This window comes from Pleurodeles waltl, chromosome 7 (assembly GCF_031143425.1).
Source record: "Pleurodeles waltl isolate 20211129_DDA chromosome 7, aPleWal1.hap1.20221129, whole genome shotgun sequence".
Lineage (NCBI taxonomy): Eukaryota > Metazoa > Chordata > Amphibia > Caudata > Salamandridae > Pleurodeles > Pleurodeles waltl.
In genome coordinates this window covers 1,532,739,666-1,532,755,979 of record NC_090446.1, presented here as the reverse complement: position 1 = coordinate 1,532,755,979, position 16,314 = coordinate 1,532,739,666, and the positions used below count along the sequence as shown (strand labels likewise).

The window sequence follows — 16,314 nt, the reverse complement described above, 5'->3', positions numbered from 1 at the left end:
TTGGAAAAAAGGACGCAAATTTGGCTTGGTTAGCTTATGTGGACAAAAAGTTATGAGGGCCTAAGCGCGAACTGCCCCAAATAGGCAAAAAAAGGCCTGGCACAGGAGGGGGAAAAGGCCTGGCAGCGAAGGGGTTAATAGTCTGTGATTGATCTCAGAAACCATTCTTTTTTCATGTGGATCAGTGTATGAGGAATAAACACTGTGCCCTGAGATTTTCTGCTAGCACTAACTGAGCCAATTGTCCTCCTGTTCTTTCATTTAATTAAGCGTCCTCAATGACCTTCTCCCTAAATTCATCCAACTGATATTTTGAGATTTTTGCATTAATATCTTCCATCGTTAACAGCCTCAGAGGAGCCATTACAAATACGTCAGAGAATATTATTAATTCTGTGATGCTTCTACCGCTAGGGTGTTAATAAATATTAAATAATAAATATGCATATTTTTGATTAAATGAGGGAGCACTTCCATTTAATTCCAGTGAAGCATCTCAAAGATCTACATTGAACATACCTCGCTACGATGCTTAGGGTGGACCAGCTCTCTGTCATGCATGTGTGAAGAGAATGTCCTGGAGACTTTCACCACACCTTATGGCAACATTGTACAACTGCCTCCTTCACCGATGGTGTATATCAGACCCTGTGGGAGGTAAAAGGATGGCAACAAGATGACAACCTCAAACTTTCACTCTTACATACATCATCGGACCTCAATACAAATAGATACAAATTAACATTACTGCATATATGGCTAGTTATTGTAAGCGTGGGACTGCTAAAACTGGCAGAACTCTGACCATGTTAAGAAAAATATAAAATGTGAGAAACTCTCACCACCACAGACATCAGCAGAAAGCGCTGTAGAACTTTACAAGCCTAACTTCCACAAGAACAGGTGTGTGTTCACAGGAAAGCCGAACACAAGATTAGCTAGTTTAAAGAGGAAAACATGATTAACAAAGCCTTGAAGAATATATGGTCACAGCACAAGCACACACCCCTAGTCCCATTGTTTGCAGAGATGCTGTTCAGAAAATATGTGATCAAAGGTAGTCAGCAGTATAGAAAGTCAGAGAGGAAATCTTGGGAACAGCGAACACTCACACAACCAGGGAGGGAAGGTTAATATTTCAAAGCTCTGTTAGGATTGTAAAATAAGGGGAACCGAGAGGAGAAGGACACAAATTCAAGGATGTAAGTGGAATGATGTCTACGTGGGAATATATCACCAACTCATCTTATTCTGTGACTTGTTTGTTGCTTTTTTAAGATAATATGCATGAAGTCAATGCACTTTAAGAGTATAAAAAGGAGCTGTCTGCAAGCAGTACTTTGGGATCAGCTTCAGTTTTACGGAGCTAACTGGCCTCCTGGCCGCTAATGATTAAACCTATATTGTATTGTCAACAGATTCGTTTGCTCTCAGCCAACATGTAGCACTGTCTAAGATGCCTGCAAAAGAAGGTAAAAATAGCTAAGCACATGATTATATTCCAATGTCTCAAATGCACCACAAGTAAAAACTAGCAACTAATTACCTGGTCTTTCTGCTGTTACTCACATCTGCCTTTTCTAATCTGTAAGTAGTACTGCCTGGGATACCTGCAACATAACAAAAAGTGGTTAAAAGTTGGTTTCAGCATGTTTTCATAATATAATGTGCCAGGTGTTAGGTAAATACTATTGAAACCTCAAAGGAGCAATGAAAACACATACAATACACAGAGGTTACCCAGGAACAACATGAAATATATTTGTAGGTACCATAGCGTGCTTGCTGGCCAGCAAGGAAGAAGAGCAAATACAAAAACCATGTGTGTAATACAAACAGGATTCTTCTTCCTTGGGTGACTGGTTTTTGTGTCTTACATGCAGTACAGAAATGCAACATAAGCACACCCAAGGGGTTACAGTGCCAAACATGGGCAAGCATAGAAATGCAACACAGACACAGCGCCAATTATACAGAAATACAGTGTAGGCATAAATGAACAAGCTGATTAACAAAACTAATGTGGAAGTCAGGAAAAGAAGAGTGACCTATAAGGGGGCTCACAACAGCTGTTGAAGTTTGTCCAGACAATGTCAGATTTGGAAGCCTTTGCAGCTCTGAGCAGCTTGTCACAGTGAGAAGTGAGATAGTTTAGGTAAGAACTATATCCAAGTATGTCTATGTAGTGCATACATATGGATATGTATGGATATATATATTTTTCCAAAACTGTCTGGAAAGTTTCGGGGTGATTTGTCAAGTGGCGGCCGAGATAAAGGGAGGGGGGTGAAAGTTAGAGTGTTGCCAATGTTAATTCCCGTAGGAAAAATTGAACAGCGATAATGCAAAAAACACTGAACGGAATTACAATAAATTTGGCAGGAAAGTCGCTCTTGGTACAGAAAGAAACCTTTTTGTTATTTAGTATAAATACAGTAGTTTTTGAGAAACTTAAGGAAATCCAAATTTGTATATCTAGAGACGTGCAGGATTCGTGACCCCTCCCGAACTTATGCTGAGATCTGATTGGCTGACAACACTTCAAACCAGGAAGTGTTGGCAGCCATCTTGGGACACCCTGACCCCTTAGCTCTGGTGCTGGGGTCCCAAACTCCCACCCCCCCAGACTAAAAAGCATTTTTTTAATCATTATACTGTGGAATCACAATGGGGTCGCGAAAACTCAGTAAAAAAAAAAAAAAAAAAAAACATGGGCTTCTGCGATTGTTTTTAAAAAAGCCCCCGGTGTACCAGGTCCAGGGGCACTTTTCTTTTTAATAGAGGGCCCCCCCCACTGCCCTGGGGAGCAACATCTCCCTGGGGCTATTCCTGAAATAAGAGCGGGCCCCCCTGCGCCCTGGGGCCACCACCCACAGAGGGCAAAACGTGTTTTTAATCGGACGTTATCGTTAGGCTCATATTTTAAACGTAAAAAACCATAGAAATTCACCTGTTATAGTTATAGTTAACTCATGCCCTAAGGTAACTGTGATTCGCGCCCTCGTCATGCACAGTTTTTTTAGTCAAAAATGTTACTGCAAATATTACATTTATATTATCAAAGATGTTATGAGTGCCATAATTTGTGGGGTAATTAGAAGTGCATAGCAAGGGCACGAGTTATAGGTACATGAGAAAACTCTAGCTATAACAGGTGAATATCTATGGTTTTGTACGTTTAAAATGTGAACCTAACAATAACGTCCCTTTAACCTTTGTTTTTTACAGTGAATTTCTATGATTTTTAAAATTCTATTTTGAACTATAATGTCCCTCTAACCTTTGTTTTTTTCAGTGAATACATATATAAATATATACATATCTTTGGAAAGCATTACACAGTGCTTAGATGAAATGCATATATTGTCACATAGATACCCTGATGAGATTATCATAATTGAAACAGACAAAATGATATACTTCCTGTTGCATTTTGATATCAGCGAGTGGTCGTAATACAAGCACCATACACATAATTAAGGCCCTCATTACAACCCTGGCGGTAAGTGCTGCCTACGGTAAGTGCCGTCTACCGCCATGCTGACTGCCGCCAACATACCGTGGCTGCTGGGGTATACTGCTACGGGTATTATTGTAGTGTGGTTAGTTTTACATATCCTTTGCGCGTTAGCTTCAGGCTTTAGGCCTTTGTGCACTTTGCCCTGGATGTATTTTATTCATTTGCTTGCCGCTTAGAGCCTCTGTGCGCTTTGCTCTAAATGCTTTTTATTAGGCTTCGTACTGTTATTTTTCAAATAGCCAGTTCTACGGTCTTGTTTTATATTCATATCACACTGTTTAGCCTACTTCAGCACTGGAGTTCTCCATAACACATTCCTGTTCACTCTGTGCTTCAGTCAAGGATACAGTCTGGTACATTGCCGATAGACGTGGTAGGAGTTTAGTCTTTGGCATTCCTGCGTAGGGACATTTTGTGATCACGCTGACATGTTAGTTATAAAATCACTTCCTTGTCCCAATACACGCAAGAGGGAGATTCCGACCAGGGAACCACAACTAGACGCTGACTGCCTCGTTGCAGATGCTGAACCAAGATCACAGGCCTTTGCTCAGGTATGAGGGCTGATGTCTCCCCAGTGATTCAGAAAGGCAAGTTAGAAGCTTAACATGCTGTGCTCGAAATAGAACAAGCAGAGGGAGAGTAGAAACTATTAGACACGATGATAGCTTTGTTCTTATGTTTTACTCTCCTGGTGACTATTTCAATCCTACTGTGTTGTATGGTTCTGGTTATTGCGGCTCACGCCTTATTATCTAAAATGCAGTCGTTTTATTAAAACATTATATAAAACTTATACTGCCTTTGTCATTTGTATATGAGATCATATTGTAAATGAGAGTTGGTTTGGATCTGAGTGACCACGACTTCCCTGAGAAGTTCCAAAGATGTCATGCGCTCGGCTGCCCAATCATCTCTTCCCCGTGGGAGAAATGAGGCACTGCTAGTTAGCCGGAGCAAAAACCGGATTTAGGGTGGCAGAGTTCTTTACACGTGGGTTAGACTCAGTCCCCCACACCGTTATCGATCCTGCTACCTAGAAATCCAGTAGTCTCATTTAGGATAATGAGAGCCCACGCGACATGGCGCCGCCAAAGATTGGTCTGGCTCTAATATTTAGGTCCGGCTGACTCTCTCAGTCTCATATATATTTTGACTCCTGGATTCTGTAAGCGGAGACGTCCGTGGGGCTGAGGATTTCCGCCGCCACGGGATAGGTACATCCTATTAATTAGTGGTTGTTCGTTCAAGCTTGAACTTTGAAAGGAAAACCCCGATATTGGTGTGCCTTCTCTGACCTAGTGCTGTTTTTTCCAAATGGCGAATCCTAATGTAGTGAATATAGCGCTTAATATGCGACACCCGCTCACAGGACATCTGATAGCACATGGACTGACGGTCCAGGGGGGTCCGGTCACTTTTGTGGTGGACGCCCATGCAGCCTATAGAACAGAACTTTTTTATTCTTGGGTCGTATTTCCAGCAGTTGATGGGGGTACAAACACTTTTCACGAATACAGTCCGACCTGGCCTTTATTGGCTACTTACACACCATATCCTGCGGTTGCTAATTTGGCAGTGGCTGAAGTGCGTCGTTTATATATAGACTTAGCAACTACATACAGAAGACTGGTTCAGTTTGTAATGCAAGCATTAAATACTAATGCAGCGCGTGCTGCTCCGTCGCACCCACAGGCAGTGGTTCCGGGTATTAATCCGGCCACTGTACACTCGGTTATGGGTAAGGTACCGGCTAAACGTGAGGAAACTCCATTTTGGCTGGCGCAAAAAATTAATACGCTGGAAGCAGTATTTCCCCCTACGGGACCTCAGGATAAACATAGAATGTTGACAATGTGTTTGCCGTATGGGATGGTTCCTTCGGTGGACCTTTGTAATACCTGGGGCACGGTGTTTGCCGCGCTCTACACTACGGCACACGGTACACCGACATTAGCTAATTTACCGGAAGTGCTTAAACAAATTCAAGATGAATATGGAGCTGCCCCTGCCTTAGATTTGGGTATGCAGTTGATGGGCAATTTTGCCGCAGTTTCTTCTATTATTTTGAGTAATCTCAAGGGAGAGGCAGTAACACTAGCAGTGCGAATGCGTCTTCGGGACGTTCCGCAGATTAATCAGAAGCGGGAACTCCCGAGAATAATAGCAGAAACATATTCCAGTATTGGTCGCGATAGCCTAGGGGCTAGACCGCAAAAACCCCAATTACAGGGTAAAAATAATAAAGATAATGCTAAACAACAGCAGCCTGAGGGTACTAAAAAGCGCTGGGAAAAGAAACAGCAAACACCTAAGAAAGATGGGGGACAGTCTCCGCAACCAGAGACCCTGCAGAATAGGTATAATCTCAGGAATAGGGATAATTTGAAGACGCCTGATAGATATCAATATACTGATACACGCCAATCTCGTTCCTTTCAGGACTCCTCGGACAAGAGAAGTGAGAGAGGTGGGCGGTCAGAGCGGAGAACTGAGTACGTGAAACCAAGACAGGATTCACAACGCTCAACGGAGGTTTCTATTAAACAAGAAGAGAAACCACTGCAACAAAAACAACAATTTAAAAAGAAGAAAGTGGCAGCAGTCTCAGTTAGGCATGCCGCTCAAGAAGAGAGTTCTCTTGACGAACAAGACATGGGCGTTAGCACTGTTAGACAGCACGGCAGAGGTCACAATAGTTCGCCGGAGTCTTCTAGAGCATCTGGAGGTGAAAGCAACTGATGACTTCATACAAGTCGAAACGGCGGATATGCGAGTCTCTGATCCTGATAGGGTAAATAAAGTAACTCTGCGATTAGAAGGGGACATTGACCGCATTGTACACGCCATCTTTTGGGACCATGTGGTAAAATCATATGACGTTCTGCTGGCCGAACAAGATTGGCCGCCTGACTTTGTTCGCGACTGTCCGGTTGGGGAAGAGGTTATTACACCTTCCTTCTCACCACTTGTTCCGCGAGAACTGGGCGGAGTCCTATAGTAAAATATGGGCTCTAGCACAGGCCCCCGCTCTACATAGAAATAATGTGGGGTGGGATAGACAATCACCTTATCATGTAATTCCAATAAAGGGCGAACCTCAGCCGCAGTATCCTATCAAATTTGAGGCAAGGGCATCGGTTAGGAATATTCTTACACAATTGGAGTACCAGGGTGTAATTGAGCCCTGTGTCTCGCCAATGAATAATCCCTTATTTCCAGTTGCTAAACCGGACCATTCATATAGGATAGTGGTGGATTACAGACATTTAAATGGACATACACGCACATATGCAATACAGAATTCACATAGCGCAGCGCTTATGAATAATATAGTGCGTAAAAAATACAAAACAACATTAGATATCTCGAATGGATTTTTCTGCCAAAATATAGCGCCCGAAAGTCGGGACTATACCAGTTTCAGTGCGTTTGGCTCTCAAAAGTTTTGTCGTTTGCCTCAGGGGTATAAGAATAGCCCAGGACTATTTTCGGCTCGTGTAACTGAAATTCAGCACGAGTTGGACCCTGAAGCGTTATCATATGTTGATGACATATATTTGACAGACGATGAGATCCTGCAACATATAAGGCGTGTATCACGCATTGTTGTGGGGTTTGCTGAAATTGGCTATAAGTTTAATTTTAAGAAATCGAAGATTGCCTTCCTCAGCGTCATTTTCCTGGGATATGAGTTGTTGAGTGAGGGCAAGAGCTTAGCGCCACATTTTTTGGAGAAATGTGCTCAATTGCAGCCTCCTAATACGGTTCGGAAGCTCCAGTCATTGTTGGGGTTTCCGAATTTTGGCAGAACTTACATTCCTGAATATACTACACGTATAAAACCCTTATACGAGTTGATTCGTCCGAATTTTTCGAGTAGATTTTGGACAATTGAGCATACACATATACTACGAGATTTGCAAACTGATCTCTTAGCAGTTAAACACTTACACACACGGGACAATAAGACACATTTAGGCGGTCATTCTGACCGCGGAGGTTGGCGGTCGCCGCCCGCCAAGCGGTTCCCGCTGAAAGACCGCTCCGCGGTCAAAAGACCACGGCGGCCATTCCGGCTTTCCCGCTGGGCCGGCAGGCGACCGCCAGAAGACCGCCGGCCGGCCCAGCGGGACAGCCCCTTCAACAATGAAGCCGGTTCGGAATGGAGCCGGCGGAGTTGAAGAGGTGCGACGGGTGCAGTGGCACCCGTCGCGATTTTCACTGTCTGCACAGCAGACAGTGAAAATCTTTGTGGGGCCCTGTTAGGGGGCCCCACAGCAGCCGTTCCCGCCATCCTGGTTCCGGCGGTGGACACTGCCAGAAACAGGCTGGCGGGAAGGCGGTCGGAATCCCCATGGTGGTGCTGCAAGCAGCGCCGCCATGGCGGATTCCCTGGGCCAGCGGGAAACCGGCGGGAAACCGCCGGCTCCCCTTTTCTGACCGCGGCTTTACCACCGCGGTCAGAATCGCCCAGAAAGCACCGCCAGCCTGTTGGCGGTGCTTCCGCAGCCCTCCGCCATGGCGGTCATGGACCGCCAAGGTCAGAATGACCCCCTTAGTCATCAGGGTGATACCTGGGGCTGTTGGGTTTACATATGTCACCTTTAATGAGGGTGAGACAGTCCCGATTGCATACAAGTCTCATTTGTATTCAGCTGCAGAACAACGATTTGCACAAACTGAGAAAATACTCTCTGCAGTACAGATGGCTGTGATTAAAGAAAGACCGCTTGCCCAGGGCCAACGCATCATTGTCGTTTCCCCGATTCCAGCCTTAGAGGCTGTTACAAAAGCGAGTGTTCCTAATTCGAAAGCTTTACACCCGCGATGGATACAATGGGCTACGTCTTTGACAGCCACTGATGTAGATTACATATTTGACCCTAAACTGCAGACTCAAGAATTTCTTCAATATGAAATGGAATACCCAGTTCCTGCTGGCACATTGCCTATTGACCAATATCAGGTGGTCATGTATACCGATGGCTCTGCGCAACCAGCGGTTGGGACTAAACAACAGTATTCTGCTGCATGTGCGGTGGTGAGCGGCATTATGGAGGGGGAAGTGTTCTGCCCCCGACATACTTATACTAAAACCTTGGGAGATTGCACAGCGCAGCTGGCTGAGCTCAAAGCCCTATTGTTAGCGTTGGAGCACGCGGATCCGGCGACTTTAACCTTGCTGGTCTGTGACTCCTACTACTGTGTTCAGTCTTTCAATGAATATTTACACTATTGGAAGTTGAATGGGTTCAGAGATTCTAAGGGCAACACCATTAAACACAAATTATTGTGGGGTAAGGTTGCGGATCTGAAAGAAACGCTTCCTAAGGTCCATGTTGTACATACACTTGGACACCAGCGCGTTGGAATACACGTTGCTGTGAATACTTTGGCTGATGAAGCCGCGAAATCGGCAGTGGCTGTCGCCACTGTGGCCGCAGTGACTCGTTCGAGTTCCAAACCAGACACAGAGATTTCGGCTGCCATAAAAGCTACGGCTGATGGCACGCCATTTCCTACAGGATTTCCTTCTAAATATAGTTACTGCTTGAGTAGTGCGTTACATGCTGTTGTTAATATTCCAGGCATTGGTGTACGTGAACTACCCAATAAAATTGAGAGACCTCGATTAATTTCTGCAGCACATGAGGGGGTGGCATCTGCACATGCTGGTGTGGCTGCCACGATTTCACTTTTACAGGCTCGTTACTGGTGGCCTGGTCTCTATAAAGAGACAAAGCAATATGTCCTTTGTTGTGACGTTTGTCAACAAATTAAAGCTTCGTCGGCTAGACGCCCGCAGCAGACGCCCCTTCTGATTTCAAATAAGCCTTTACTGTGTGTGTACTTGGATCATTGTGGTCCGCTGACACCAGATAGTGCATACAAAAATATATTTTGGTTGCTGTAGATTCGTGCTCCAGATTTGTGTGGGTCTGGCCGCAACGCTCGGCTGACGCTCGGACTGTTATTAAAGATGTGCGCATCTTTGTCTATACATTTGCATTTGCGGCTTTTCATTCGGACCAGGGCCCTGCTTTTGCCTCTAAGGCATTCAGGGACACCATGGCTTCGTTGGGGGTCCAACTCCAATTCTCGTCTCCATTTCATCCCAAGGGAAATTCTGTTGTGGAGCGTTTAAATTGTGATTTAAAGCAATCCTTAACGGCCAGGGTTATAGGTATGTGTATTAGTTGGCTAGCCCACCTGTATGGAGTACAGAGAGCACTTAATAACTTGCCTAGACGGTCATTGGGGGGTCGTACTTCATATGAGTGCCTGTTCGGAACACAAATGTATGTTCCTGATCTAGAGGGTCCTGGTGTGGAGGCGGCAGATACGCCTTTTGACATAAATGATCGTGTCACTGTTTTGCAGGATTTACAACAATTCCGTGAAGATAACTCTTCTGCAAGTGCTGCCTCCACAGGAATTAAGGATGAGCCAGTAACGCCTACTGGTTGGATACCCAGGATTGGGGATCTAGTGCGTGAAAAGGTCGCAGTGAAGAAAGAATTTGGTCCTTCTTATCGAGCACCAGTCCCTGTATTAGGGGTTAGCGGCACAAGAACTGTAATATTACCGCCGCTGCACGGCGCCAAAGGAAATCGCTTTGTTTCCATTGATAATGTCAAGTTACAACATGTGGCCGATTCTGCACAGCAGACCAAGAGGGACACCCAGTAGTTCCGGAATCCCTCTCACTACTGGGGAAGAAGTCCCGCTGCAGGTGATTTACACCAATGCTGTTTCCTCTCCGAGCTTGGGGAGGGTGGAAGATGATCTTGCGATTGTTCCACAGACGACGATTAATTTGGAATCTTTTGATCAAGTTGCTGTACGTTCTACTGCTGTTTCTGAACATGTGGTTTATAGCGTGCCTAGGCGAGAGCCTCCATCTGCTTCTTTGTTCACAGTTGTACCTTTTGCAAGAACTGCCTCTGGCTGCTTCAACGACACTGATGATGCTGTGTCAGGCTCCTCGTCCTCACTGTCTTCGGTCCGAGGTCCACGTAAGCTGCTGTCTTGGCTTAAACGCACATATTTTGTTTTTTCCTTGGAACTATTTGTGGCTTTTTATGGCTATAATGACTATTTTTTTGTGGTTGGGATTTGTGGTTACTTTTTTTATAGTAATACATGGTCATTTTCTTCCTGAACGATCTGATATTGAGCACGTGGAGACAGTGTTAAAACCACATTTTTCGTCTCATATGGTTCGCAGAGACTTGTCCGATGTAAACATTTCTGCAATACCGATTCCGGATGGGATTTTGTGGGATAAAGTAATGTTTGATATATATGGTCCCACAGAATTGATTCAAATACCGTATGTTCTCAAGTTATCAATGAATGATATTGTTATACCAGGCATTGTTTCTGATGATTGGGATGTGAAGACAGTAGATTCTATGCTGACTGGCTTGCAATATTATACTGTCTATGACGATGAAGATGCTTACCTATTGAGAGATAATCATGGTGACATGTTTTGCTACAACTATTATGGACACCACTTTATTCATAAAGCAAGTAGCCCTAAGTCCATATTTGATTATGTGCAATGGGAACATTGCCCAACTCCTCCACAAGGGAGTTCAAAAACGTATTATGATAAATTTGCATATTTTTCTGGGCATAATCAACAAAATGCTAAGTCTTACTATTTTAAAGTTACTCCGTATGCTACTAAGCAAATGTTATTGACCGATACTAGGTTACTGTATTCAAATTTGTTTGTGTCTAAACTTTCGGTTGAGGGGTATGAATATTGGTTTAAGATTGTTGATTTGAAAAGTGTCTGGGGAACGAAAAATTGGCAAATGCAAGGCAGGGACACATTATTTAGAGCATGTATTATCCCTGTGCAGATGATTTTCCTCAATGACACAGTACAACAGACTAGCTGTTTGGGCTTAGCAACGATTAGAGAGTTAAATTTGCCTAGTATACCCGTCCCTTCCAAATTGAACAATTGGCAGCGATATGTTAATGCTACGTTTAGTGAGTTTACACCCTGGGTCCAGAATGGTACGCTGAACACTTCATTGGTACATCCGGGCGGGTGGTTATTATGGCCTGTAGACACTAATAAGTGTCATCAACGTTTTGTCACCTCTTCAGGGGGGTTCAGGACTAGTAGGGCAGACCCTTGCTACATTTCACCAGAACATGCTGATATCATAACTACATACAGCGTGGGAAAGCTTTGTCAGCAATGGTTGAAATCATCCACGCTGGATGCAGTTAAATCACATCTCACGTTACTGTCTAATGATACTGACTTACAAGATTTTTTGTCGGGACCTAAGGTACCTCGGAAGAAACGATTTTTATACGAAGTATATAATGAGATTTGGAAGCTTTCACAACAGGAGGCAGCGGCCCGGCTGAGGCAAATTGATCAGGAAAACCTGATACAGGCTTTATATGTTGTGGATAATGGCATGCATACCCTTTCTGACCGTGTTTACACAATTGACAGCATCGTTTCCTCTGCTATAGACATTATGAAATCAGATATGTCTTCTTTGTATCATGGGCAGAGTCAGACGCGGTCCATCATGCAGCTGGGTTGGACTCTTCAGACCTTGAAGGCAGGTCGCGTTCCGTGGCAGCACATTCGTGCCAGAGAGATCTTGTCTCCTTTAATTTAACTCGTCAACAACAGCTGATGGCTAAAAAGGAAGCGACGTATGTCATGTTGAATATTGAAAAATTGGAGAAACTGCCTTTCACGGTTGCTGAGATTCCGTCAGCTGAGTGGTTGATTCATGGGGTAATTAATCTGCCTAGCTCCACTCTGCAATTTACTTCTTGTTTGAAGCACATTCCGGTGGGTAGATATGAACGGTTGGGAGACAGTTACATACACGAGGTGTGGGAGCTTCCCTTTCTATACAGATGTATTAATGGTTTGAGGGAGGTTTTTCTTAGCGGTAGTGAATGCGAAACTTCTATCAGCCATTCCATGGTTTGTAAACAGCTGTCCTTGCACGGAGCGTGTAACGCTTCGATTGCTAACTTAGCTTGTTATCTGAAGGGAGTTCCAGTCCCGGTTATTAAAAACACTTTCCAGGTGCTTTCTAACGGCAGTTACATTGTTCTTAACAGCGAACGCTGCTGTGGCATGCGTGCCGGAATAGTTTACGTTGTCGTTGTCACCAAGGCCGTTACGTGCTGCGGGAATGTGTTGTTTCCCCCCACTCAAATTAGGGAGGTAGCGGACATCTGGCCTCATATTGCTACTTCCAAGGTTAATTTCGACAAGTTGAGTCAACTGAAGGCTTTATTGTTTCAAAAGCATGTGGCCCTTACATCTGCTAGCGAGACTTACGCACTACAGGTGGCAAGGTCATCAGCGGAAATACAGGCCCTTTTGAATACTAACTTTCCGAGTCACTTTGGTGAACTTGTGGGACGTATATTTAATGCGTCCAGCACTGCTGGAATTGCACATTTTTTCAAAGCCATTGGTGTTGGTTTTGCTCACACCTTCTCTTCCATATTCAGTTTGATACCTTCGGCTATACACTCTATTTTCTGAAGCATTTTTGGGGGTTTCCCGATTACTTTGGCTTTATTGGCTGGAGTCTTGCTATTGTTGTTATTTTTTCGCAATGGCTGTCCCGCCATGACGAGATCCTATATTGCTGCTCCCGTCAGCGCAGCTGTGTCGTGAACGCATGATGCAGCATTTTGGAGCAACACTCCTGGGACATTTGGAGTGTGACTGGTCTCTGTCATTCCGACCAGTTTTGGATTGTGTGCAACCCGTGTTTCGGTGCCTTTGGTGCTCGTTTGAACATGCACTGGCTTTCTGTCTCTCACTGCAGCGCCCTCCAGTGGTCGATACTGATCTGTTGATGTTCCCGATTAGGGCTCATTCCCAGACTTGTGCACTACGTTTGCTTCGTGAGGCAGTTTATGAGATTCCCTTCCTGGAGGAAGATGGTATTGTCTCGTTCATAGGCCCTGCACGGGGTGCCGCCCTGAATGGTTTTGGGGCTTTGGAACACACCTGCTCCATGGTACTTTGTGGCGTGGATCTTCCGATATTGACATGTATCGAAGTGGAGGAGCTCCTACTTTCTATTGCTTCTGTCTGACAATTTGATTTTTTTTCTCCTGATAAATTGACATTATATTGAATTTGGCTTTATCGTCACATGTTTCCTAAATTTATGACTTTGTTGTCTTCTGACCTTGTCGAAATATATATATATATTTTTATGTATTGTTTATATCTGGGGCATACTTTTATATTATTGGAACCACTTGCTACCGACAAGGGGAGGGTGTAGTGTGGTTAGTTTTACGTATCCTTTGCGCGTTAGCTTCAGGCTTTAGGCTTTTGTGCACTTTTCCCTGGATGTATTTTATTCATTTGCTTGCAGCTTAGAGCCTCTGTGCACTTTGCTCTAAATGCTTTTTATTAGGCTTCGTACTGTTATTTTTCAAATAGCCAGTTCTACGGTCTTGTTTTATATTCATATCACACTGTTTAGCCTACTTCAGCACTGGAGTTCTCCATAACACATTCCTGGTCACTCTGTGCTTCAGTCAAGGATACAGTCTGGTACATTGCCGATAGACGTGGTAGGAGTTTAGTCTTTGGCATTCCTGCGTAGTGACATTTTGTGATCACGCTGACATGTTAGTTATAAAATCACTTCCTTGTCCCAATACACGCAAGAGGGAGATTCCGACCAGGGAACCACAACTAGACGCTGACTGCCTCGTTGCAGATGCTGAACCAAGATCACAGGCCTTTGCTCAGGTATGAGGGCTGATGTCTCCCCAATGATTCAGAAAGGCAAGTTAGAAGCTTAACATGCTGTGCTCGAAATAGAACAAGCAGAGGGAGAGTAGAAACTATTAGACACGATGATAGCTTTGTTCTTATGTTTTACTCTCCTGGTGACTATTTCAATCCTACTGTGTTGTATGTTTCTGGTTATTGCGGCTCACGCCTTATTATCTAAAATGCAGTCGTTTTATTAAAACATTATATAAAACTTGTACTGCCTTTGTCATTTGTATATGAGATCATATTGTAAATGAGAGAGTTGGTTTGGATCTGAGTGACCACGACTTCCCTGAGAAGTTCCAAAGATGTCATGTGCTCGGCTGCCCAATCATCTCTTCCCCGTGGGAGAAATGAGTCACTGCTAGTTAGCCGGAGCAAAAAACGGATTTAGGGTGGCAGAGTTCTTTATACGTGGGTTAGACTCAGTCCCCCACACCGTTATCGATCCTGCTACCTAGAAATCCAGTAGTCTCATTTAGGATAATGAGAGCCCACGCGACATTATGACCCACACAGAGAAATCCGCCACTATACAGATACCCACACAAGTCCGCCAGGCCAGAGGTCAGTGATAAACTGGCGGTACCAAAACCCACACCGTTATGCCAAAAGAAATACGCCCACAGCATCATGACCCACGAATCACCGTGGCGGTCATTTAACCGCGGTAAACCATCGTCGGTACACACCGCCACGCTCAAAATACACACACACATACAAAACACCTCCACACTGGACAATTCAAAATACACACACCTGACACACATACACACACCACACCCACACACCCAAACCACTATAAAACACACACCCACAGTACCTGTAACTCTTTACGACCCAAAGATTTTGGCAACTGAGAGGGAGACAAGCCAGAAGCACCCACTGAATCTGAGCCACAAAACACCATCACCCATACACCATCCACGCACTTCACCGCACACACCCCAACACATCACCCCACACACCCTCACACATACCACTCACACTACACCCATGGCACCACAAAGTCACCCAGGTTCTCAGAGGAGGAGCTAAGGGTCATGGTGGAGGAAATCATCCAGGTAGATCCACAGCTATTCGGATCACAGGTGCCGCAGGCGTCCATTGCTAGGAAGATGGAGCTATGGCGGAGAGTCGTGGACAGGGTCAACACCGTGGGACAGTATCCCAGAACAAGGGATGTCATCAGTAAGAGGTGGAACGACCTACAGGGGAAGGTGCGTTCGTGGTAGCAAGACACCAGGTAGCTGTACAGAGGACTGGCGGTGGACCCCCACCTCCTCCCCCACAACTAACAACATGGGAGGAGCAAGTCTTGGCGATCATGCATCCTGAGGGCCTGGCAGAAGTAGCAGGAGGACTGGACTCTGGTAAGTCAAATCTTTACTACTTTATCCCCTACCCTACCTGCATGCCATCACATATCCCCACCCTTACCCTCATTCCCATCACTCCATCACCTCACATATACCCCACAATCACAACCCACCCATCCCTATACCAAGCCCTGCATGCAACACCAATGCATGGACCCCCATCACATACCTGCATGGACACCCATCACCAAAGCATGCACACTAGTGACAATCACTTAGCCAAACCAAGCACAACTCACACAAGCCAAAGTTGCCTTGCAAATGACAACCATAGAGGGAAACATATCCATGCACAAGATGGCACACGCAAATACAATAACACTGCATTTACATCCCCACAGGACCCCCACTCAACGTCACCAGTGAGGAGGTGCCAGCCACATCCAGCCCCCCCCTTCCCCGAAGAGGCCCACTGTGATGACAGCAGCTCTGCACGCCTGGATCACGATGACCAACTGTAAGAAAGTACCATCTTGCCTGGCATGTTACCCCCATTTTTACATGTATATTAGTTTGTTTTTGCCTGTCTCACTGGGATCCTGCTAGCCAGGACCACAGTGTTCATAGTCTGTGGCCTGAATGTGTGTCCCTGTGTAGTGACT

At 44.9% G+C, this 16,314-nt stretch overlaps 1 protein-coding gene across 2 annotated transcripts in view; it reads right to left on the bottom strand.

Annotated features, from left to right (window-relative positions):
- The window catches only part of PRR19 (proline rich 19), a 184,432-nt gene that overhangs the window by 141,947 nt on the left and 26,171 nt on the right, over window positions 1-16,314 (bottom strand). For both annotated transcript variants that reach the window (XM_069201396.1, XM_069201397.1), the window contains exons 2-3: window positions 1,547-1,610; window positions 520-648 (exon numbers count right to left, since the gene is read on the bottom strand). In XM_069201396.1, coding sequence (XP_069057497.1) covers window positions 520-557 — 38 coding nt within the window. In that variant the 5' untranslated portion in view covers window positions 558-648; window positions 1,547-1,610. The remainder of the gene's footprint in view (window positions 1-519; window positions 649-1,546; window positions 1,611-16,314) is intronic.